The sequence below is a fragment of the Oncorhynchus clarkii genome, chromosome 18 (genome assembly GCF_045791955.1).
Source record: "Oncorhynchus clarkii lewisi isolate Uvic-CL-2024 chromosome 18, UVic_Ocla_1.0, whole genome shotgun sequence".
Lineage (NCBI taxonomy): Eukaryota > Metazoa > Chordata > Actinopteri > Salmoniformes > Salmonidae > Oncorhynchus > Oncorhynchus clarkii.
In genome coordinates, this window is record NC_092164.1 from 6,039,936 (window position 1) to 6,062,360 (window position 22,425).

General features: G+C 43.1%; 2 protein-coding genes across 3 annotated transcripts; both read left to right on the top strand.

The window, feature by feature from the left end:
• The first annotated feature begins 1,519 nt into the window (after positions 1-1,519).
• On the top strand, positions 1,520-6,372 carry LOC139372928 (origin recognition complex subunit 4-like). Of its 2 annotated transcripts, XM_071112802.1 has the most exons (14): positions 1,520-1,566; positions 1,791-1,859; positions 2,146-2,222; positions 2,804-2,894; positions 2,999-3,074; positions 3,178-3,263; positions 3,345-3,393; positions 3,495-3,646; positions 3,977-4,150; positions 4,289-4,375; positions 4,467-4,575; positions 4,700-4,795; positions 4,884-4,951; positions 6,000-6,372. In XM_071112802.1, the coding sequence occupies exons 2-14, from the start codon at positions 1,803-1,805 to the stop codon at positions 6,180-6,182; spliced, it is 1,305 nt and encodes a 434-aa protein (XP_070968903.1). In that variant the 5' UTR covers positions 1,520-1,566; positions 1,791-1,802; the 3' UTR covers positions 6,183-6,372. The 2 variants fall into 2 exon arrangements, with proteins under 2 accessions (XP_070968903.1, XP_070968902.1); XM_071112801.1 differs by lacking the exon at positions 1,520-1,566 and having other exon boundaries at positions 1,733-1,859.
• Positions 6,373-7,955: 1,583 nt separating this feature from the next.
• Positions 7,956-21,606, top strand: LOC139372408 (heat shock factor 2-binding protein-like). Its single transcript, XM_071112118.1, has 8 exons — positions 7,956-8,102; positions 10,141-10,288; positions 10,418-10,521; positions 11,160-11,309; positions 13,862-14,006; positions 16,117-16,234; positions 17,156-17,259; positions 21,107-21,606. The coding sequence occupies exons 1-8, from the start codon at positions 7,956-7,958 to the stop codon at positions 21,358-21,360; spliced, it is 1,170 nt and encodes a 389-aa protein (XP_070968219.1). The 3' UTR covers positions 21,361-21,606.
• Positions 21,607-22,425: the final 819 nt, after the last annotated feature.

A 22,425-nucleotide genomic window follows, 5' to 3' on the forward strand; every position in this document is an offset into this window, starting at 1 on the left:
AATGTCTCGGCTGGTTCTCCCTAGGCTTGGGATAAAGATGGAGTGCTTTACTGCTCCTGCGCCTCAGAGAGATGAGGAGAGAGCTGGAGAGCACAGAGTTAGCGCAATTCGGAATCCTTGGGACGTCCTTACCCTAAACTCTAAACCTTGCAATTTTTCTTTTCCTTTTTTGTCTTTGTCCTTTTTCTTTGCCTTTTTTTGCCTCCTTTGCCTTTTTTTGCCTCCTTTGCCCTTTTTTGCCTCCTTTGCCCTTTTTTGCCTCCTTTGCCCTTTTTTGCCTCCTTTGCCCTTTTTTTGCCTCCTTTGCTTTTTTTTGCCTCCTTTGCCCTTTTTTGCCTCCTTTGCCCTTTTTTGCCTCCTTTGCCTTTTTTTCCTATTTGCCTTTGCCTTTGTCTTTTTAAATTGCAACTCTAAAGGAGTGACGTCAGAATTGGGATGTCCCAAGGATTCCATTTAGTATTTTCCCGAGAGCACAGTGGGGGGAGATGTTTATCTGACAGGACTAGAGCAAAGAGCAAAAACAAGAAACACATCGTGTTACACATGGAACCCAACAGAAAAGTGTCTGTCCAGATATTAATTCAAATTAAATTACAAATCTGTCACGTTTCACTTCTGCTGATTCAATAAAAGGTAGTGGTGTAAAGTACTTAAGTAAAACAACTTTTTGGGGTGTATCTGTACTATACTATTGATATTTTTGGCAACTTTTACTCCACTATATTCCTAAAGAAAATAATGTAATTTTTACATTTTCCCTTACACCCAAAAGTACTTGTTACATTTTGAATGCTTAACACGACAGGAAAAATGTCAAATTCACACATTTATCAAGAGAACATCCCAGGTCATCAATACTGCCACCAATCCGGCTGACTCACTAAACACAAATGCTTTGTTTGTAAATGATGTCTGAATGTTGTAGTATTCCCTTGACTATCCGTAAATAATAAATAAAATACATTTCTGCCGTTTGGATTACCTAATAGAAGCAATTAGAAATTATTTATACTTTCACTTTGGATACTTAAGTATATTTAAAGCCAAATATTTTTAGACTTTTACTCAAGTAGTATTTTACTGGGTGACTTTCACTTTTACTTGAGTCATTTTCTATGAAGGTATCTTCATTTTTACTCTAGTATGACAATTGGGTACTTATTCCACCACTGATAAAAGGCTCAACACATATGTGTCTGACCTGACATAGAATAAGTAAAGCTTCCAAGAGCATACTACTACTTCTGTCTACCAAAAGGTCTGGACCATTCATTATGCATTCCCATCACAAGTGCTAACTTGGTGGCGGTGGTAAAATAATCACTGTTGGAAGAGAACATCCCTTCCTTGATTAAGTACATTTGATATTAATTAGATGCAGGGAATCTTACATACTGGAATTATTAATTTAAATGTGTGTAGATTGTTTTGTGCAGTAATATAGCCTCCTATTGTAGGTCCAATAATTAGGTGACCCGGAAGTGGGTCGGAGTTGTGATTGTTAAATGAGAAATGTCTTCGCAAAGATTCCAATTTCGCGCTTAGACCACTGTCATCGGGAAAAAAAGTAAATAGTTATTATTATTAACGTCACCAAACTTGTAAATATCACTTAGTTATATGTTTCATCTTACTCTTGTATTTTTATAAGGCGAGTCAGCAGCTAACGTTAGTTCCTATAATAGAGAAATATATCGCGTTGTTTGCGCTGCATGCCATGTTGCTTGCTAGCTAGCTAACGTTACTGTAGTTAGCTTCAGCGCAAGTCTCTTGTGTTTTGTCCATTCTAGACTGTTGCCACCATGAGTAAACGAAAAGTGAAGGAAACACACATGCCAGTCGGCGAATGTATTTCTCAGGTTTGTATTCGTTTGTTACATGAGTTGGTTGTGGTGACCTTGCTAGATCGAATCCCCGAGCTGGTAAAAATCTGTCGTTCTGCCCCTGAACAGGCAGTTAACCCACTGTTCCTAGGCCGTCATTGTAAATAAGAATTTGTACTTAACTGACTTGCCTAGTTAAACAAAGGTTAAACATTTTTTTTTAAACCTTACCCAGATAACACATTAAGGTATGATGTCCCATGGACAACATTATTCGCAAATACTTAATAATGACTGTTTTTAGTATGGATATATTTTTCAGGTTCAGATGATATTGAGGGAGAGATTCTGTCATCAGAGACTTCCTGAAAAGCCAGTGGGAATGGAGTCACAACACAAGTAGGTTCCTTGGTGGTGCTGACCTGCTAACTAAGGTTTTATTAATTGACAAACGTGACATTCACTGACTACTGTAGCAGATTGATTAATGTAAGGGTAATGGTATGAGTTGGGTCTATTTGCCATAACACATGACAAGTGTGTTTTATGAGGGGTACTCCACAGTGTCATGGCAATGTGCATTTTGTTGGGGGGTGAAAGTCTCAGCATAATAAGATTAACTGTTTAGATTTTCAATTTCACAAGGACCCAGCTGTTGTTTATTATTTGTCTCCAGCCCCACCTACACCTGTCAAGCTAGTTTCTGTGTGGCGGCCATCGGCCACGTTTAAAACAACTGGGAACTCTGAGAAATACGAGGTCAGAGCTCTAGAAAGAGGCCTGAGTTCCCGAGTTAGATAACCGTTTAAATAGATTGTTCCCAGTCGAAGCTTGTTTTTTTCCCCCAAGTTCCCATTTGTTTTGAACACGCTGAAGTCGGAGAGTTCTCAGTTGTTTTGAACGTGGCAATTGGCCAGGTTGTTTACTGATCTGCAGAGAGTGGGGCATTGTGGGTAACGGTCCTTGTGTTGATGTTCCAGACACCTGCTGGAGCTGCTGAGGAGGACAGCTGTCCATGGAGAGAGTAATTCTGTACTCATCGTTGGACCCAGGGGATCTGGGAAAACAATGGTATGGAATGCTACGAGGATAGCCTTGTCTCAGATCTGTTTGTGCTGTATAGCCAACTCCTATTGTCGTCGTCATGCATGTTGACTTTCTTCTGTTTTCTCCAGCTCCTTAACTGTGTCTTGAGAGAGTTGCTGGAGGTGAAGGATGTCAATAAGAATGTGTTACCTGTCCACCTGAATGGTTGGTAGTAGGATGTCTGTGATTGTTTCTGTGTCTGTTGATTCTCTGTCTGTTTCTGCACTCTGTTAATTCTCTCCCCAACTCTTCTTTACTGTCTCTCTAGGTCTTTTACAGACTGATGATAGAATAGCGCTCAAAGAAATCACACGCCAGCTCAATCTGGAGAATGTTGTTGGAGACAAAGTGTTTGTAAGTGTTTACAGAAGTTATGCTGTATGATTTGTCCCTTTGTAATTTGTTGCTTGCTCTTCATTTTATTGTTATTTTCAGGGTAGTTTTGCAGAAAACCTGGCCTTCCTCCTTGAGGCGTTAAAGAAAGGTAATCATTTCTGCACATTGCCCTCACTATAATTTTGAAGAATCCTCCCTCTTTATGCTGACAGTATGTCTCTACAGTGTACTGTTCTCTCTTTGTCCCAGGTGATCGTAGCAGCAGTCGTCCTGTCCTCTTCATTCTGGATGAGTTTGACCTGTTTGCCCACCATAAGAACCAGACTCTGCTCTACAACCTCCTGGATGTCTCCCAGTCTGCCCAGGCTCCCGTCGCTGTGATCGGCCTCACCTGCAGACTGGTAGGGTCTCTTCTACCTCAGTTGTGTACTATCTAGCTTTTAGACCTCTCCAGTGATGAACTAGTTTTAGCTTCAAAAGGATAGGTTTCAATCTAATTATATTCTACTCTACTCACAGGTGGTACCTTAATTGGGGAGGACGGGCTCTAAGTAATGGCTGGAACAGAATAAATTGAATAGTATCGAACACATGGTTTGCATGCGTATAGATACCATTCTGTTTACTCCATTCCAGGCATTATGAGCCATCCTCCCCTCAGCAGTCTCCTGTGACTTTACTCTACCTTCTTCTCTGGTGATCACAACTGGTCTCATCTCTGCTTGCTGCAGGATGTCCTGGAGCTGCTAGAGAAGAGGGTCAAGTCCAGGTTCAGCCACAGACAGATCCACCTGCTCAGCTCCCTGAGCTTCATACAGTACCTGGACAACGTCCGCTCACAGCTCAGCCTGCCACAAGACTTCCCCGACACCAAGTTCTATGACGAGTGGAATGACGGCATCAAGGTGAGGCCAGTCCAGGACTGTAAACTTATTATTATATATATATTTTTTAACAGTACTAGATTTGTGATGTGCTGTAGTTGGTTTTTATCTGAAAGGCATTTTTCTTCTTACCCACAATGCTCTCTGACTTTCTTTCAGACGCTATGTGAAGACCAACTAGTGGTGGACGTTTTACAAAGTCATTATAACTCCAGCAAAGACTTCCGTTCCCTGCACTTGTTACTGGTAAGAGTTTGTATCTGTAGTATAAAAGCAAAGAGTGGGGGAAAAAAACCTCTAAATATTGCTTTGTGTGTGTGTGGACCCCTCTCTGCAGATGCTGACTCTGAGCCGAGTGAGCGCATCTAAACCTGCCATCAAGCCCACTGATCTCCTGGAGGCCAGTAGAGTCTGTATGGTGGACTCTAAAGCAAACATACTTCATGGTAATTTAAAGCCTAAAGCCATTAGGAGTAGAGGTCATTATTAGAGGATTTCTTTGATGGACACATGACCATTTGATGAAACATTGATAATTTGGCCTGCATTTTGCTTTGTTGGTCTTTCCAGGCCTGTCCATTCTCGAACTGTGCCTGATAATTGCCATGAAACACTTGAATGACATCTATGAAGGAGAGCCGTTTAACTTCCAGATGGTTCACAATGGTAAGGATCAACAGTTAGTAAGAGCTGGTGTGTAATAGTTGGGAATGACATACGTTTGTGTTAATAAATATTATTATTTTTTTGTCAGAGTTCAAGAAATTCCTGCAGAGGAAATCCCATTCTATACATAACTTTGACAAGCCAGTCGTCATAAAGGTGGGTCTGCATGACATCATGGTCTCAGTAGAATGACATCAGACCCTTCCAATAGTATATTTCATAAAAATCCTATAATGTTTTTGTAGATCGTTCTCAAGGTAAGTTTATTTCACAATGAAGAAGGGTGGATATGTGCTGAATGTTGATGTATACTGAACAAAAATATAAACGCAACATGTAAAGTGGGGTCATGTTTCATGAGCTGAAATAAAAGATCCCAGAAATGTTCCATAAGCACATAAAGCTTATTTCTGTTATTTTGTGCACATATTTGTTTACATCCCTGTTAGTGATAATTTCTCCTTTGCCAAGATAATCCATCCACCTGACAGGTGTGGCATATCAAGAAGCTGATTAACAGCTTGATCATTACACAGGTGCACCTTCTGCTGGGGACAATAAAAGTCCACTCTAAAATGTGCAGTTTTGTCACACAACACAATGCCACAGATGTCTCAAGTTTTGAGGGAGTATACAATTGGCATGCTGCCTGCAGGAATGTCCACCAGGAATGTTGCCAGAGAATTGGATGTTAATTTCTCTACCATAAGCCACCTCCAACGGCATTTTTGAGGATTTTGCAGTACGCCCTCACAACTGCAGACCATGTGTCTGCAGACCAGACACAAGCCCAGGACCTCCACATCCGGCTTCTTAACCTGCAGGATCGCATGAGACCAGTCACCCGGATAGCTGATGAAACAGGATTATTTCTGTCTCTAATAAAGCCCTTTTGTGGGGAAAAACTGATTTGGATTGGCTGGGCCTATGCCCACCCATTGACGAGCCCCTGCCCAGTCATGTGAAATCCATAGATTACGGACTAATTCATTTATTTAAATTGCCTGATTTCCTTGAACTGTAATTTAGTAAAATTGTTGGATGATGCGTTTATATTTTTGTTCAGTATGTAATGCCGTTGGTTGTCCGTTCTCTGTAATACCCCTGACTAAAGTTTATTGTATACATACAGTCTTAGCCACATGTATGCCATTGTATTATTTGATACTCAAGATTTACTCAACCCAACAACACTCTGTTCCAGGCGTTTGAACACCTGCAGCAGTTGGAGCTGATTAAGTCTATGGACAGCTCCACAGCAAAGATCCAGAAGGAGTACCAGCTGATGAAACTTTTGTTGGACCACAGCCAGATCATGGAGGCCCTGCAGAAATACCCACAATGCCCCACAGATGTTAAACAGTGGGCCATGTCTGCTTTTGGTTAAAGGTACATATTCCTCTATATTGCGTCCAGTGGGGCAGTTATGAAAGATATGGGACTGTGGCCTGGACCCTGTCCTCGGGGATAGACAATGAATGACCTAACAAATGTTTCTGCTATGTGTTCATTCCTTGTGTGTAAATGTAAATATTTGGCTGTACTTATTGAATAAAGTCATGCAATTTTTGGGGTCATCGGTGTACCAGTTCTTGAAACCTAAGAAGTATTCAATGCTAAATGCCACCATCTAGTGGTCTGTTTTGGAACTGACATTACAGGGGACAAATCCATTCACATTGAGCAATCATGCTTTATGTCAGGGTGAATAGCATACACTTTCTCTGTACAATATTTAACCAGGCATCTGAAATTAATGCAAAGATAAACGCATAATCGTCAATGTCACTCAGAAAATAAGAAAATGTAATACTCCTGAACAGTAGTATGTCAGTTTAAGGTTTTGCATTAAATGTGTTTACCATGCTAGAGACGCAGCACTTTTACAGGTTCTGGGGTCTGGAAGACCTGCATTGATGCTGGTGTCCCCAGCAGCGTACTGCACAGCCTTCTGCACCTTTCCCTCTGTCAGGGAGCAGGACACTTCAGCTAACTGTAGAATCCACCCAGACATCACTACCACTGAGGGACTAGCTCAAAAGATAAGGTGTGTGTATTGGGCTGATGAAGAGCTGTCATTCAACAGTCAGTACCTGTTCTAATGAACATGACGTGGTAGTTTCTCCATCTACAGCTACCACTCAGTCAACCACAATCCTCAAGAACACGGCTCCCCTCTGTAGAAACAGTGGACGCCCGGTCAGCGGAGGTACTGCCCCCTCCATGAGGCGTGAGGGGCTGGTCTCAGACATACAATTTCTTGTTTAGGAGGTCCAGCCGCCGTACTGCGTTCGTACACTTTAACAACAGCACACCCAGAGAGAATGAGACATTTGAACCGTGAGAGAGAGGTCAAATATACAGCGAGTACTGTAGATGTTTAGTACATGACGGAGGAACTCTTGAAACTGAACTGTAGCTAGCCCACTGGAAGCTAGAAAGGTCAAACGTGACATGATGTAGGTCAGGGCCCAGGGGTCATAGTGCAGGAAGATGTTTGGGGGTGGGTGTATCTTTACAAAAGATACTGGTGTCCTAGTGAAACAGTGCCGTTGCATAGAGATTATGTATGATTATTGGAAATTATGCTGGAGTAATTAAACATTCCACCAATAAACCTTTGAGCAAAACAAACGGCTCTTTTTGGTGATGTACATACAGCTACAAACAGTTTTTTTCAAAACAATTTACCTGTAAATAAGTTACTAAATAATTATCTAAAGAGGGTGAATTCTCACTGCAGAAACAATCAATAGTGGGGAGAGCGCGTCATTCTGGTCCATCCTAAAAATGTGCAGTGCGTTTAAAAGAACTGAATAATTTATCCAGGTAAAAATGCATTTGAACACGCATTTCACGATCTGACATAATGGTAGCCTACTTTTGTGATTTACATAGGACATTTGCACGTTTTCCTTGGTTCTAGATATATTTAAACATTTTGAACGAGGAGCCATTTGGGAGCAAAATGAGCCGGCTCTTTTACCCGAACGGAGCCAAATGAGCCGGCTCTTTTACCTGAACGGAGCCAAATGAGCCGACTCTTTTACCTGAACGGAGCCAAATGAGCCGACTCTTTTACCTGAACGGAGCCAAATGAGCCGAATCTTTTACCTGAACGGAGCCAAATGAGCCGACTCTTTTACCTGAACGGAGCCAAATGAGCCGGCTCTGCTCACCGAAAAGACTCGGAATGCCCATCACTAGTGACAAGTGCACTAAACTCATCTCAAAACAAACCTCAGATAAATTAAAAATGACTCAATTCATAGACACAAAGATGTGGGCTTTGTGCAAGAAAGGAAAGGTATTTATATCATATTTTTGACTATCACTATAGTAAAACAAAAATATTGAGCTCGCAGATTAGCTTCCATGAAGCTGCACGTTTGCTAGCTACCGCTGGCTACTGTAATTAGCTAACAAGAGCTAACCAGACACGAATACACAGGTACTTACTTACATGACGATGAAGTTACTACTTATTCACAAGTAAGTTCTCTCTTTGTAACAACCATCTCAGCAAACAAAGTTGAAGAGTCACTGTCAGCTAGCCTTGTAGGTCGAGTAATGTTGGATTAGGTTACTATTTCGGTCTGGTCAGGAGCGAGTCCGTTATTTGTCGTGTGAAGAGATAATTTACCTGAAAGTTCTGTCCGTCCTTGTCCTGACATTTACATTGTAATTTTCAGATTTGTCCACTAGATGCCAGACCTGCAATAACTATTTCAGAGCTAGCAAAGATGGTCTGCTTCTAGTGATCTGTATGCATACAGGGACTCTTAAATGACAACCTAATATTACAGATATGACTACAGCATACCACCTAATATTACAGCTATGACTACTGCATACCGCCTAATGTTACACCTATGACTACAGCATACCGCCTAATATTACAGCTATGACTACTGCATACCACCTAATATTACAGATATGACTACTGCATACCACCTAATATTACAAATATGACTACTGCATACCACCTAATATTACAGCTATGACTACAGCATACCACCTAATATTACAGCTATGACTACAGTATACCACCTAATATTACAGCTATGACTACTGCATACCACCTAATATTACAGCTATGACTACTGCATACCACCTAATATTACAGCTATGACTACTGCATACCACCTAATATTACAGCTATGACTACAGTATACCACCTAATATTACAGCTATGACTACTGCACACCACCTAAAATTACAGATATGCCTACTGCATACCACCTAATATTACAGATATGATAGTCTCAGGAAATCCCAGACCTCGGGCAACAGCACGAGGAGCATTGTTCACATTGTGAAGGCACCCTTTGTGCCTAGGGAGACTACAGATATGACTACTGCATACACATACACTACCGTTCAAAGGTTTGAGGTCACTTAGAAATGTCCTTGTTTTTGAAAGAAAAGCAAAAAAAATGTGTCCATTAAAATAATATAAAATTGACCAGAAATACAGTGTAGACATTGTTAATGTTGTAAATGACTATTGTAGCAGGAAACGGCAGATTTTTTAAATGGAATATCTACATAGGCGTACAGAGGCCCGTTATCAGCAACCATCACTCCTGTGTTCCAATGGCACGTTGTGTTAGCTAATCCAATTTTATAATTTTAAAAGGCTAACTGAACATTAGAAAACCATTTTGCAATTATGTTAGCACAGCTGAAAACGGTTGACTGATTAAAGAAGCAATAAAACTGGCCTTTAAACTAGTTGAGTATCCTGAGCACCAGCATTTGTGGGTTCGATTACAGGCTCAAAATAGCTAGAAACAAAGACCTTTCTTCTGAAACTCGTCAGTCTATTCATGTTCTGAGAAATGAAGGCTATTCCATGCGAGAAATTGACAAGAAACTGAAGATCTCGTACAACGCTGTGTACTACTCCCTTCACAGAACAGCAACAAACTGGCTCTAACCAGAAAATAAAGAGGGGTGGGAGGCCCCGGTGCACAACTGAGCAAGAGGACAAGTACATTAGAGTGTCTAGTTTGAGAAACAGATGCCTCACAAGTTCTCAACTGGCAGCATAATTAAATAGTACAAAACACCAGTCTAAACGTCAACAGTGAAGAGGCGGCTCAGGGATGCTGGCCTTAATTAACAATGTCTGCACTGTATTTCTGATCAATTTGATGTTATTTTAATGGACAAAAAATGTGCTTTTCTTTCAAAAACAAGGACATTTCTAAGTACCACAAACTTTTGAACAGTAGTGTATTTGCCTGGCACATTGGCAAAAATAAGCCACACCTTGCAAAAATCAAGTAAAAGCTGTAACAAAACATTTATGCACATGACTGGCTATTGATTTTCTGTTCTAGGTTGACAGCCGAGATGGCCTGGTCCAAATCAGAAAAAGAGACTTGGAGAGATTGACTACAGAGGTCATGCAGCTCCGAGAGTTCTTACCCAAAGTAGTGAATGGAGACCTGATTGAGATGCTGCAGAAAGCCCGTGCTGCAGAGACAAGTAAGCTGCCCTTGAAACGGCTCTACGCGGATGTTATCATACAAGTAGGCTGATAATGAATAACATGAATGTTTGTATTGGGAAATAGCCTAAACAGTGAAAGGGAAAATTGTGTGTGTGTGTGTGTAGTGAAGGAGCGCCTTGGTCAGGAGCAGGAGCAACTGAGACAGGAGTGTCTGCACCTCCGCTCTCGCCTGGACGCAGCGCAGAGCGAGTGTCAGAAAGAGAGAGAGGTGAGAGATGGAGGGATATTAAAGAGAGAGGTGAGAGATGGAGGGATTTTAGAGAGAGAGAGGTGAGAGATGGAGGGATATTAAAGAGAGAGAGGTGAGAGATGGAGAGATATTAAAGAGAGAGGGGTGAGAGATGGAGGGATATTAAAGAGAGAGAGGTGAGAGATGGAGAGATAAAGAGAGAGGTAACCTGTTCCCTAGGTAACATTGTGTGTGTCAGAGTATGTCTTAAGGCCTCACTTGTAGACCAAGAGAAGATGGTTCCTGGGACAAGTATGTGTGTGTGTGTGTGTGCGTGTAAGTGTGTGTGTATATGCGTGTAAGTATGTGTGTGTATGCGTGTAAGTGTGTGTGTGTCTGAGTGTAAGTGTGTGTGTCTGAGTGTAAGTGTGTGTGTGTCTGAGTGTAAGTGTGTGTGTATGAGTGTAAGTGTGTGTGTCTGAGTGTAAGTGTGTGTGTCTGAGTGGAAGTGTGTGTGTCTGAGTGTAAGTGTGTGTGTCTGAGTGGAAGTGTGTGTGTGTCTGAGTGGAAGTGTGTGTGTCTGAGTGGAAGTGTGTGTGTATGCGTGTAAGTGTGTGTGTGTCTGAGTGTAAGTGTGTGTGTCATCATGTTAACCTGTCTGCTGCATGCCCCTGCAGGAGAAGCTTGTTCTGAGGGAGCAGCTGTGGGAGAGTCGGGAGCAGCTGCAGCAGCAGGCTGAGTTCTGTACTGGGCTGGGGGCTGCCTCCTGCACCCTGCTGTGGAGCACCTCCAGTAAGGAGGAGGCAGTCAAAGACATCCTGGCTGATGTGAGAGGCATTCATCCACAGACCTTACAAAACCTTTCACCCAATTCCAAACCAACCCCTAGCCGCTTACACACCTGTGGAGATCTGAGAGGACTGGATAGCTATACCATGATGACAGTAGCTTTATCACACCTGTGGAGATCTGAGAGGACTGGATAGCTATAACATGATGACAGTAGCTTCATCACACCTGTGGAGATCTGAGAGGACTGGATAGCTATAACATGATGACAGTAGCTTCATCACACCTGTGGAGATCTGAGAGGACTGGATAGCTATAACATGATGACAGTAGCTTTATCACACCTGTGGAGATCTGAGAGGACTGGATAGTTATAACATGATGACAGTAGCTTCATCACACTCTTTAATAGACTTGGTGGTGTTTTACTCTATAGCGCCGACACAGAAGTACCGATGGCCTAGGGGTCAATTTACATAGATTACATAGATTTTTTGATGTTTACTTAATTTGTGTTATTGACTGTACGTTTGTTTATGTGTAACTCTGCGTTGTTGTTTGTGTCACACTGCTTTGCTTTATCTTGGCCAGGTCGCAGTTGTAAATGAGAACTTGCTCTAAACTGGCCTACCTGATTAAATAAAGATTCAGGGGTCAGCACTCATCTGAAACTATTCCTCTGCCTCTGATGCTTTCCACTCTAGTCCATGTCCTGGTTCTCTTTAAACTCTAGTCCATGTCCTGGTTCTCTTTAAACTCTAGTCCATGTCCTGGTTCTCTATAAACTCTAGTCCATGTCCTGGTTCTCTATAAACTCTAGTCCATGTCCTGGTTCTCTTTAAACTCTAGTCCATGTCCTGGTTCTCTATAAACTCTAGTCCATGTCCTGGTTCTCTATAAACTCTAGTCCATGTCCTGGTTCTCTTTGAACTCTAGTCCATGTCCTGGTTCTCTTTGATCTCTAGTCCATGTCCTGGTTCTCTATAAACTCTAGTCCATGTCCTGGCTCTCTTTAAACTCTAGTCCATGTCCTGGCTCTCTTTAAACTCTAGTCCATGTCCTGGTTCTCTTTAAACTCTAGTCCATGTCCTGGTTCTCTTTAAACTCTAGTCCATGTCCTGGTTCTCTTTGAACTCTAGTCCATGTCCTGGTTCTCTTTGATCTCTAGTCCATGTCCTGGTTCTCTATAAACTCTAGTCCATGTCCTGGCTCTCTTTAAACTCTAGTCCATGTCCTGGCTCTCTTTAAACTCTAGTCCATGTCCTGGTTCTCTATAAACTCTAGTCCATGTCCTGGCTCTCTTTAAACTCTAGTCCATGTCCTGGTTCTCTTTAAACTCTAGTCCATGTCCTGGTTCTCTATAAACTCTAGTCCATGTCCTGGTTCTCTATAAACTCTAGTCCATGTCCTGGTTCTCTTTAAACTCTAGTCCATGTCCTGGTTCTCTTTAAACTCTAGTCCATGTCCTGGTTCTCTTTAAACTCTAGTCCATGTCCTGGTTCTCTTTAAACTCTAGTCCATGTCCTGGTTCTCTTTGATCTCTAGTCCATGTCCTGGTTCTCTATAAACTCTAGTCCATGTCCTGGTTCTCTATAAACTCTAGTCCATGTCCTGGTTCTCTTTAAACTCTAGTCCATGTCCTGGTTCTCTATAAACTCTAGTCCATGTCCTGGTTCTCTTTAAACTCTAGTCCATGTCCTGGTTCTCTTTAAACTCTAGTCCATGTCCTGGTTCTCTTTGATCTCTAGTCCATGTCCTGGTTCTCTATAAACTCTAGTCCATGTCCTGGTTCTCTTTAAACTCTAGTCCATGTCCTGGTTCTCTATAAACTCTAGTCCATGTCCTGGTTCTCTATAAACTCTAGTCCATGTCCTGGCTCTCTTTAAACTCTAGTCCATGTCCTGGTTCTCTATAAACTCTAGTCCATGTCCTGGTTCTCTTTAAACTCTAGTCCATGTCCTGGCTCTCTATAAACTCTAGTCCATGTCCTGGTTCTCTATAAACTCTAGTCCATGTCCTGGCTCTCTTTAAACTCTAGTCCATGTCCTGGTTCTCTATAAACTCTAGTCCATGTCCTGGTTCTCTTTAAACTCTAGTCCATGTCCTGGCTCTCTTTAAACTCTAGTCCATGTCCTGGTTCTCTTTAAACTCTAGTCCATGTCCTGGTTCTCTTTGAACTCTAGTCCATGTCCTGGTTCTCTTTAAACTCTAGTCCATGTCCTGGTTCTCTTTAAACTCTAGTCCATGTCCTGGTTCTCTATAAACTCTAGTCCATGTCCTGGTTCTCTTTAAACTCTAGTCCATGTCCTGGTTCTCTATAAACTCTAGTCCATGTCCTGGTTCTCTTTAAACTCTAGTCCATGTCCTGGTTCTCTTTAAACTCTAGTCCATGTCCTGGTTCTCTATAAACTCTAGTCCATGTCCTGGTTCTCTTTAAACTCTAGTCCATGTCCTGGTTCTCTTTGAACTCTAGTCCATGTCCTGGCTCTCTTTGCCTTTATCCTCTTCCATCACCCTCCTTGTTCCCCTCCTTAATTCCTCCCCTTTCCCTCTGGCCACCTCTGACCCTGCCTCATTACTCTAATTGTAGGGTAAGCTGCAGTCCTTCCTGAGCGTGGCGGGCCAGACCCTGGAGAGCTTTGTCAAGTCTCTGGATGGGGAGGCCAAGGCCGAGCAGCAAGACTCCAACTCCCATGAGCACCAGTTTGTTCTGGCGCTGGCCGGAGTCGTCACCAGTGAGTGTGCGGCTATGTCACCATGGCATGCCATCCAAACTGTCTATTGAATGTATTTTGATAACCACAGTTTATAAATACACCATCTCACTGTGAGTTATTCCAGTCTATGCTGTGTTATATAACATATTTTGCATCATATAATTAAGCAATAAAGCATGAGGGGGCGTGGTATATGGCTAATATACCACAGCTAAGGGCTGTTCTTACGAGTGCCTGGATACAGCCCTTAGCCGTGGTACAGTGCCTTGCGAAAGTATTCGGCCCCCTTGAACTTTGCGACCTTTTGCCACATTTCAGGTTTCAAACATAAAGATATAAAACTGTATTTTTTTGTGAAGAATCAACAACAAGTGGGACACAATCATGAAGTGCAACATTTATTGGATATTTCAAACTTTTTTAACAAATCAAAAACTGAAAAATTGGGCGTGCAAAATTTTTCAGCCCCCTTAAGTTAATACTTTGTAGCGCCACCTTTTGCTGCGATTACAGCTGTAAGTCGCTTGGGGTATGTCTCTATCAGTTTTGCACATCGAGAGACTGAAATTTTTTCCCATTCCTCCTTGCAAAACAGCTCGTGCTCAGTGAGGTTGGATGGAGAGCATTTGTGAACAGCAGTTTTCAGTTCTTTCCACAGATTCTCGATTGGATTCAGGTCTGGACTTTGACTTGGCCATTCTAACACCTGGATATGTTTATTTTTGAACCATTCCATTGTAGATTTTGCTTTATGTTTTGGATCATTGTCTTGTTGGAAGACAAATCTCCGTCCCAGTCTCAGGTCTTTTGCAGACTCCATCAGGTTTTCTTCCAGAATGGTCCTGTATTTGGCTCCATCCATCTTCCCATCAATTTTAACCATCTTCCCTGTCCCTGCTGAAGAAAAGCAGGCCCAAACCATGATGCTGCCACCACCATGTTTGACAGTGGGGATGGTGTGTTCAGCTGTGTTGCTTTTACGCCAAACATAACGTTTTGCATTGTTGCCAAAAAGTTCAATTTTGGTTTCATCTGACCAGAGCACCTTCTTCCACATGTTTGGTGTGTCTCCCAGGTGGCTTGTGGCAAACTTTAAACAACACTTTTTATGGATATCTTTAAGAAATGGCTTTCTTCTTGCCACTCTTCCATAAAGGCCAGATTTGTGCAATAAACGACTGATTGTTGTCCTATGGACAGAGTCTCCCACCTCAGCTGTAGATCTCTGCAGTTCATCCAGAGTGATCATGGGCCTCTTGGCTGCATCTCTGATCAGTCTTCTCCTTGTATGAGCTGAAAGTTTAGAGGGGCGGCCAGGTCTTGGTAGATTTGCAGTGGTCTGATACTCCTTCCATTTCAATATTATCGCTTGCACAGTGCTCCTTGGGATGTTTAAAGCTTGGGAAATATTTTTGTATCCAAATCCGGCTTTAAACTTCTTCACAACAGTATCTCGGACCTGCCTGGTGTGTTCCTTGTTCTTCATGATGCTCTCTGCGCTTTTAACGGACCTCTGAGACTATCACAGTGCAGGTGCATTTATATGGAGACTTGATTACACACAGGTGGATTGTATTTATCATCATTAGTCATTTAGGTCAACATTGGATCATTCAGAGATCCTCACTGAACTTCTGGAGAGAGTTTGCTGCACTGAAAGTAAAGGGGCTGAATAATTTTGCACGCCCAATTTTTCAGTTCTTGATTTGTTAAAAAAGTTTGAAATATCCAATAAATGTCGTTCCACTTCATGATTGTGTCCCACTTGTTGTTGATTCTTCACAAAAAAATACAGTTTTATATCTTTATGTTTGAAGCCTGAAATGTGGCAAAAGATCGCAAAGTTCAAGGGGGCCGAATACTTTCGCAAGGCACTGTATATTGGCCATACACCACAAACCCCTGAGGTGCCTTATTGCTATTATAAACTGGTAACCAATGTAATTAGAGCAGTAAAAATAAACGTTTTGTCATACCTGTGAAATATGGTCTGATATACCATGGCTGTCAGCCAATCAGCATTCAGGGCTGGAACCACCCAGTTTATAATAAATGGCACACCCTGCTCAGCGTTATCATCTTTAGCTCTCCAATCGGTGACCTCTCTGCTGTTTGATTGTCCACTCAGACGTGGCGGCGGTGACATGTGGACGGGACTACCTGTCCAGCTCCGCCCACGTCCTCCTGGAGACTCTGATGCAGCTGCTGGAGCTCCTGAAGCCTGGGGTCTTCCCCAGACTCAAAGTGTAAGACTGGAGGACTTCTAAATCACTCACATTAATAATCATACACACACACACACACGGTCTCCTCAGCAGTTATGTTGGCCCAACATCAATATACATAGCCATCTGAATCCAGATCAAATCATACCTACAATAATAAATGAACTAGGCATTGTAGTTTCTCTGCAGGTGGAGAAATGATGATGGTTATTGTAGTTTTTCTGCAGGTGGAGAAATGATGATGGTTATTGTAGGTTTTCTGCAGGTAAATTAATGATGATGGTTATTGTAGTTTTTCTGCAGGTAAATTAATGATGATGGTTATTGTAGTTTTTCTGCAGGTGGATGTGGATGTCCATTGTAGCTTATCTGCAAGTGGATGAATGATGATGGTTATTGTAGTTTATCTGCAAGTGGATGAATGATGATGGTTATTGCAGTTTATCTGCAAGAGGATGAATGATGATGGTTATTGTAGTTTATCTGCAGGTGGATGAATGATGATGGTTATTGTAGTTTTTCTGCAGGTGGAGAAATGATGATGGTTATTGTAGGTTTTCTGCAGGTAAATTAATGATGATGGTTATTGTAGTTTTTCTGCAGGTAAATTAATGATGATGGTTATTGTAGTTTTTCTGCAGGTGGATGTGGATGTCCATTGTAGCTTATCTGCAAGTGGATGAATGATGATGGTTATTGTAGTTTATCTGCAAGTGGATGAATGATGATGGTTATTGCAGTTTATCTGCAAGAGGATGAATGATGATGGTTATTGTAGTTTATCTGCAGGTGGATGAATGATGATGGTTATTGTAGTTTATCTGCAAGAGGATGAATGATGATGGTTATTGTAGTTTATCTGCAAGTGGATGCTGATGGTTGTTGTAGTTTATCTGCAAGTTGATGAATGATGGTGGTTATTGTAGTTTCTCTGTGTTACAGGTTGATGCTGATGGCTTTGTATAATGTCAGTATCAGTGTAAAGGGACTGAAGTATATCAGGGAGTTTCCAGGACTTCTCTCTCTCATCTGGACCCTTTTGGAAGGTAAGAGGGGAGTGAGGGGTGGGCTTGTGTGCTTTGTATGTGGCGTTATAAAATGTGTGCATTCAAAAGCGTTTGTTTGTTAATTTGGATCTCTTATTGCCCACAATGGGGCTAATCGTCCAAGAGTCCAGTGTGTGTCCGAAAGACAGAGCCTGAATCAGAGGTCAGAGAGCTGGCATCAGTGTGTTTAACTCAGATCAGCGAAGAAGGACTCGTGTTGTGGTCAGTTAGGAGGATTAAGACTGTATATTTCTCTTTCTCTCTCTCTTTTTCTCTCTCCTCTCTCTTTCTCTCTCTCTCTCACACTCTCCTTCTGTCTCTTTCTCTCTCATTCTCTCTCTCTCTTTCTCTCTCTCCTTCTCTCTCTCTTTCTTTCTCTCTCCCTCTCTCTTTCTCTCTCTCTCTCTCTCGCTCTCTCTTTTCCCTTCCTCTCATGCTGTTTCTGTCTGATTCTGCCCATCCTCTCTTCCCTCACCCTTTCTGTTTCATTCTCTCTCTCTCTTTTCCCTCCCTCTCATGCTGTTTCTGTCTGATTCTGCCCATCCTCTCTTCCCTCACCCTTTCTGTTTCATTCTATCTCTCTCTTTTCCCTTCCTCTCATGCTGTTTCTGTCTGATTCTGCCCATCCTCTCTTCCCTCACCCTTTCTGTTTCATTCTATCTCTCTCTTTTCCCTCCCTCTCATGCTGTTTCTGTCTGATTCTGCCCATCCTCTCTTCCCTCACCCTTTCTGTTTCATTCTCTCTCTCTCTTTTCCCTTCCTCTCATGCTGTTTCTGTCTGATTCTGCCCATCCTCTCTTCCCTCACCCTTTCTGTTTCATTCTCTCTCTCTCTTTTCCCTTCCTCTCATGCTGTTTCTGTCTGATTCTGCCCATCCTCTCTTCCCTCACCCTTTCTGTTTCATTCTATCTCTCTCTTTTCCCTTCCTCTCATGCTGTTTCTGTCTGATTCTGCCCATCCTCTCTTCCCTCACCCTTTCTGTTTCATTCTATCTCTCTCTTTTCCCTCCCTCTCATGCTGTTTCTGTCTGATTCTGCCCATCCTCTCTTCCCTCACCCTTTCTGTTTCATTCTCTCTCTCTCTTTTCCCTCCCTCTCATGCTGTTTCTGTCTGATTCTGCCCATCCTCTCTTCCCTCACCCTTTCTGTTTCATTCTATCTCTCTCTTTTCCCTTCCTCTCATGCTGTTTCTGTCTGATTCTGCCCATCCTCTCTTCCCTCACCCTTTCTGTTTCATTCTATCTCTCTCTTTTCCCTTCCTCTCATGCTGTTTCTGTCTGATTCTGCCCATCCTCTCTTCCCTCACCCTTTCTGTTTCATTCTATCTCTCTCTTTTCCCTCCCTCTCATGCTGTTTCTGTCTGATTCTGCCCATCCTCTCTTCCCTCACCCTTTCTGTTTCATTCTCTCTCTCTCTTTTCCCTCCCTCTCATGCTGTTTCTGTCTGATTCTGCCCATCCTCTCTTCCCTCACCCTTTCTGTTTCATTCTATCTCTCTCTTTTCCCTTCCTCTCATGCTGTTTCTGTCTGATTCTGCCCATCCTCTCTTCCCTCACCCTTTCTGTTTCATTCTATCTCTCTCTTTTCCCTTCCTCTCATGCTGTTTCTGTCTGATTCTGCCCATCCTCTCTTCCCTCACCCTTTCTGTTTCATTCTATCTCTCTCTTTTCCCTCCCTCTCATGCTGTTTCTGTCTGATTCTGCCCATCCTCTCTTCCCTCACCCTTACTGTTTCATTCTATCTCTCTCTTTTCCCTTCCTCTCATGCTGTTTCTGTCTGATTCTGCCCATCCTCTCTTCCCTCACCCTTTCTGTTTCATTCTATCTCTCTCTTTTCCCTCCCTCTCATGCTGTTTCTGTCTGATTCTGCCCATCCTCTCTTCCCTCACCCTTTCTGTTTCATTCTATCTCTCTCTTTTCCCTTCCTCTCATGCTGTTTCTGTCTGATTCTGCCCATCCTCTCTTCCCTCACCCTTTCTGTTTCATTCTATCTCTCTCTTTTCCCTCCCTCTCATGCTGTTTCTGTCTGATTCTGCCCATCCTCTCTTCCCTCACCCTTTCTGTTTCATTCTATCTCTCTCTTTTCCCTCCCTCTCATGCTGTTTCTGTCTGATTCTGCCCATCCTCTCTTCCCTCACCCTTTCTGTTTCATTCTATCTCTCTCTTTTCCCTCCCTCTCATGCTGTTTCTGTCTGATTCTGCCCATCCTCTCTTCCCTCACCCTTTCTGTTTCATTCTATCTCTCTCTTTTCCCTCCCTCTCATGCTGTTTCTGTCTGATTCTGCCCATCCTCTCTTCCCTCACCCTTTCTGTTTCATTCTATCTCTCTCTTTTCCCTCCCTCTCATGCTGTTTCTGTCTGATTCTGCCCATCCTCTCTTCCCTCACCCTTTCTGTTTCATTCTATCTCTCTCTTTTCCCTCCCTCTCATGCTGTTTCTGTCTGATTCTGCCCATCCTCTCTTCCCTCACCCTTACTGTTTCATTCTATCTCTCTCTTTTCCCTTCCTCTCATGCTGTTTCTGTCTGATTCTGCCCATCCTCTCTTCCCTCACCCTTTCTGTTTCATTCTATCTCTCTCTTTTCCCTCCCTCTCATGCTGTTTCTGTCTGATTCTGCCCATCCTCTCTTCCCTCACCCTTTCTGTTTCATTCTATCTCTCTCTTTTCCCTCCCTCTCATGCTGTTTCTGTCTGATTCTGCCCATCCTCTCTTCCCTCACCCTTTCTGTTTCATTCTATCTCTCTCTTTTCCCTCCCTCTCATGCTGTTTCTGTCTGATTCTGCCCATCCTCTCTTCCCTCACCCTTTCTGTTTCATTCTATCTCTCTCTTTTCCCTTCCTCTCATGCTGTTTCTGTCTGATTCTGCCCATCCTCTCTTCCCTCACCCTTTCTGTTTCATTCTATCTCTCTCTTTTCCCTCCCTCTCATGCTGTTTCTGTCTGATTCTGCCCATCCTCTCTTCCCTCACCCTTACTGTTTCATTCTATCTCTCTCTTTTCCCTTCCTCTCATGCTGTTTCTGTCTGATTCTGCCCATCCTCTCTTCCCTCACCCTTTCTGTTTCATTCTATCTCTCTCTTTTCCCTCCCTCTCATGCTGTTTCTGTCTGATTCTGCCCATCCTCTCTTCCCTCACCCTTTCTGTTTCATTCTATCTCTCTCTTTTCCCTCCCTCTCATGCTGTTTCTGTCTGATTCTGCCCATCCTCTCTTCCCTCACCCTTTCTGTTTCATTCTATCTCTCTCTTTTCCCTCCCTCTCATGCTGTTTCTGTCTGATTCTGCCCATCCTCTCTTCCCTCACCCTTTCTGTTTCATTCTATCTCTCTCTTTTCCCTTCCTCTCATGCTGTTTTTGTCTGATTCTGCCCATCCTCTCTTCCCTCACCCTTTCTGTTTCATTCTATCTCTCTCTTTTCCCTCCCTCTCATGCTGTTTCTGTCTGATTCTGCCCATCCTCTCTTCCCTCACCCTTTCTGTTTCATTCTATCTCTCTCTTTTCTCTCCCTCTCATGCTGTTTCTGTCTGATTCTGCCCATCCTCTCTTCCCTCACCCTTTCTGTTTCATTCTATCTCTCTCTTTTCCCTCCCTCTCATGCTGTTTCTGTCTGATTCTGCCCATCCTCTCTTCCCTCACCCTTTCTGTTTCATTCTATCTCTCTCTTTTCCCTTCCTCTCATGCTGTTTCTGTCTGATTCTGCCCATCCTCTCTTCCCTCACCCTTTCTGTTTCATTCTATCTCTCTCTTTTCCCTTCCTCTCATGCTGTTTCTGTCTGATTCTGCCCATCCTCTCTTCCCTCACCCTTTCTGTTTCATTCTATCTCTCTCGTTTTGCTGTCTCTTCCCCTCCTGAGATGGGGACTCTGAGGTTTGCCTCCACGCCCTGCGGCTGCTCCAGTCAGTGCTGCTGGAGGAGGCCCTGGTGGGGCCCGGGCTGCTGCTGGACGACCCCCTTCTTCCACTGGAGCGCATACGCACGCTGGCCACCTCCAGCCGCCACCCGGCCCTGAGGCAGACGGCCCAGGAGACACTGGATGACCTGGGCTCCCTCCGCACCTCCTTCCTGGACCCCCACGGCACCTCCTCCTCTGACCAAGTACATGTATAAATACATCCAACCCAAAGTGAAACACACAGCACTAGCGACACATCCCACTCACGTGATGATGATGATGCTTTCCTACTGTAGAGTAAACGTTTCTCTGATTAGAGAGAGCTCTACTCAGGAGAGCTGCCATGATGCACTGTGGAAGAGGTTGGTTCCATCGTGTCCCTTTCTCGTTTTTCCTTCGGGTCCAGGGACTTAGTCAGGTTGGTTCCTATCCCACCACAGCAGATGTTCCGGACCAGTAGAACCCCATAACTGTACATAAGGGCTCCATAACACATTCATAAGCCATACATAGAACATACATTAGAACTACAAAAATGGTGTGTGTCAAATTAAAACGTGTTGACATGGTCCAAAGCAAGGATGACTTCTGCTTGCCATATGTTAAAGAGACGGCTTGTCTGTTTGTTTAAAACATGTATCTACTGTTGTGAGGTGAGTTGGATCTGTTTCTACCTGTTAGCCTGTTGACCTAATACCAGCTAATACCATATCAGACTCATGGCCTTATTTCAGTAGGTCAAATACCTTGAGGTCAAGTAACAATGGAGGATGTTTTATTTTTGTGTGTTGTGTTCTACCATTGTTACAGACAATAAAATGTTGTTCAAAACTTTTCCAAATGAACATTCATTTATATATGATATGTCGCCTATTTTTCCCAGGTTAGGGGCGGTTTGTGTGTATGAATCTGTCTGACTGTCCTGTTCTCCCACCACCACATCCTGGACCACCTCACACGTGACTCCCTAACTCCGGCTACGTTTACATGTCAGTCGTTTAGCAGACGCTCTTATCCACAGCCACTTACAGTACAGGCATATCGTTTCATACTGGTCCCCCGTGGGAATCGAACCCACAACCCTGGTGCTGCAAGCACTATGCTCTACCAACTGAGCCTCCGACTCCCAGATAAACAGATTATGACGTAGAGATTGGCCTGGTCATTAGGAGCCACCTAAAGTGGATAAGCCTTTCAGTGTCTGAGGGGGGTGACACTGAGTAAGCTGACTCGGCACGTGTCCACCAGGCTGTAGGGTATTGAAGCAAGTAAGTCTCTGT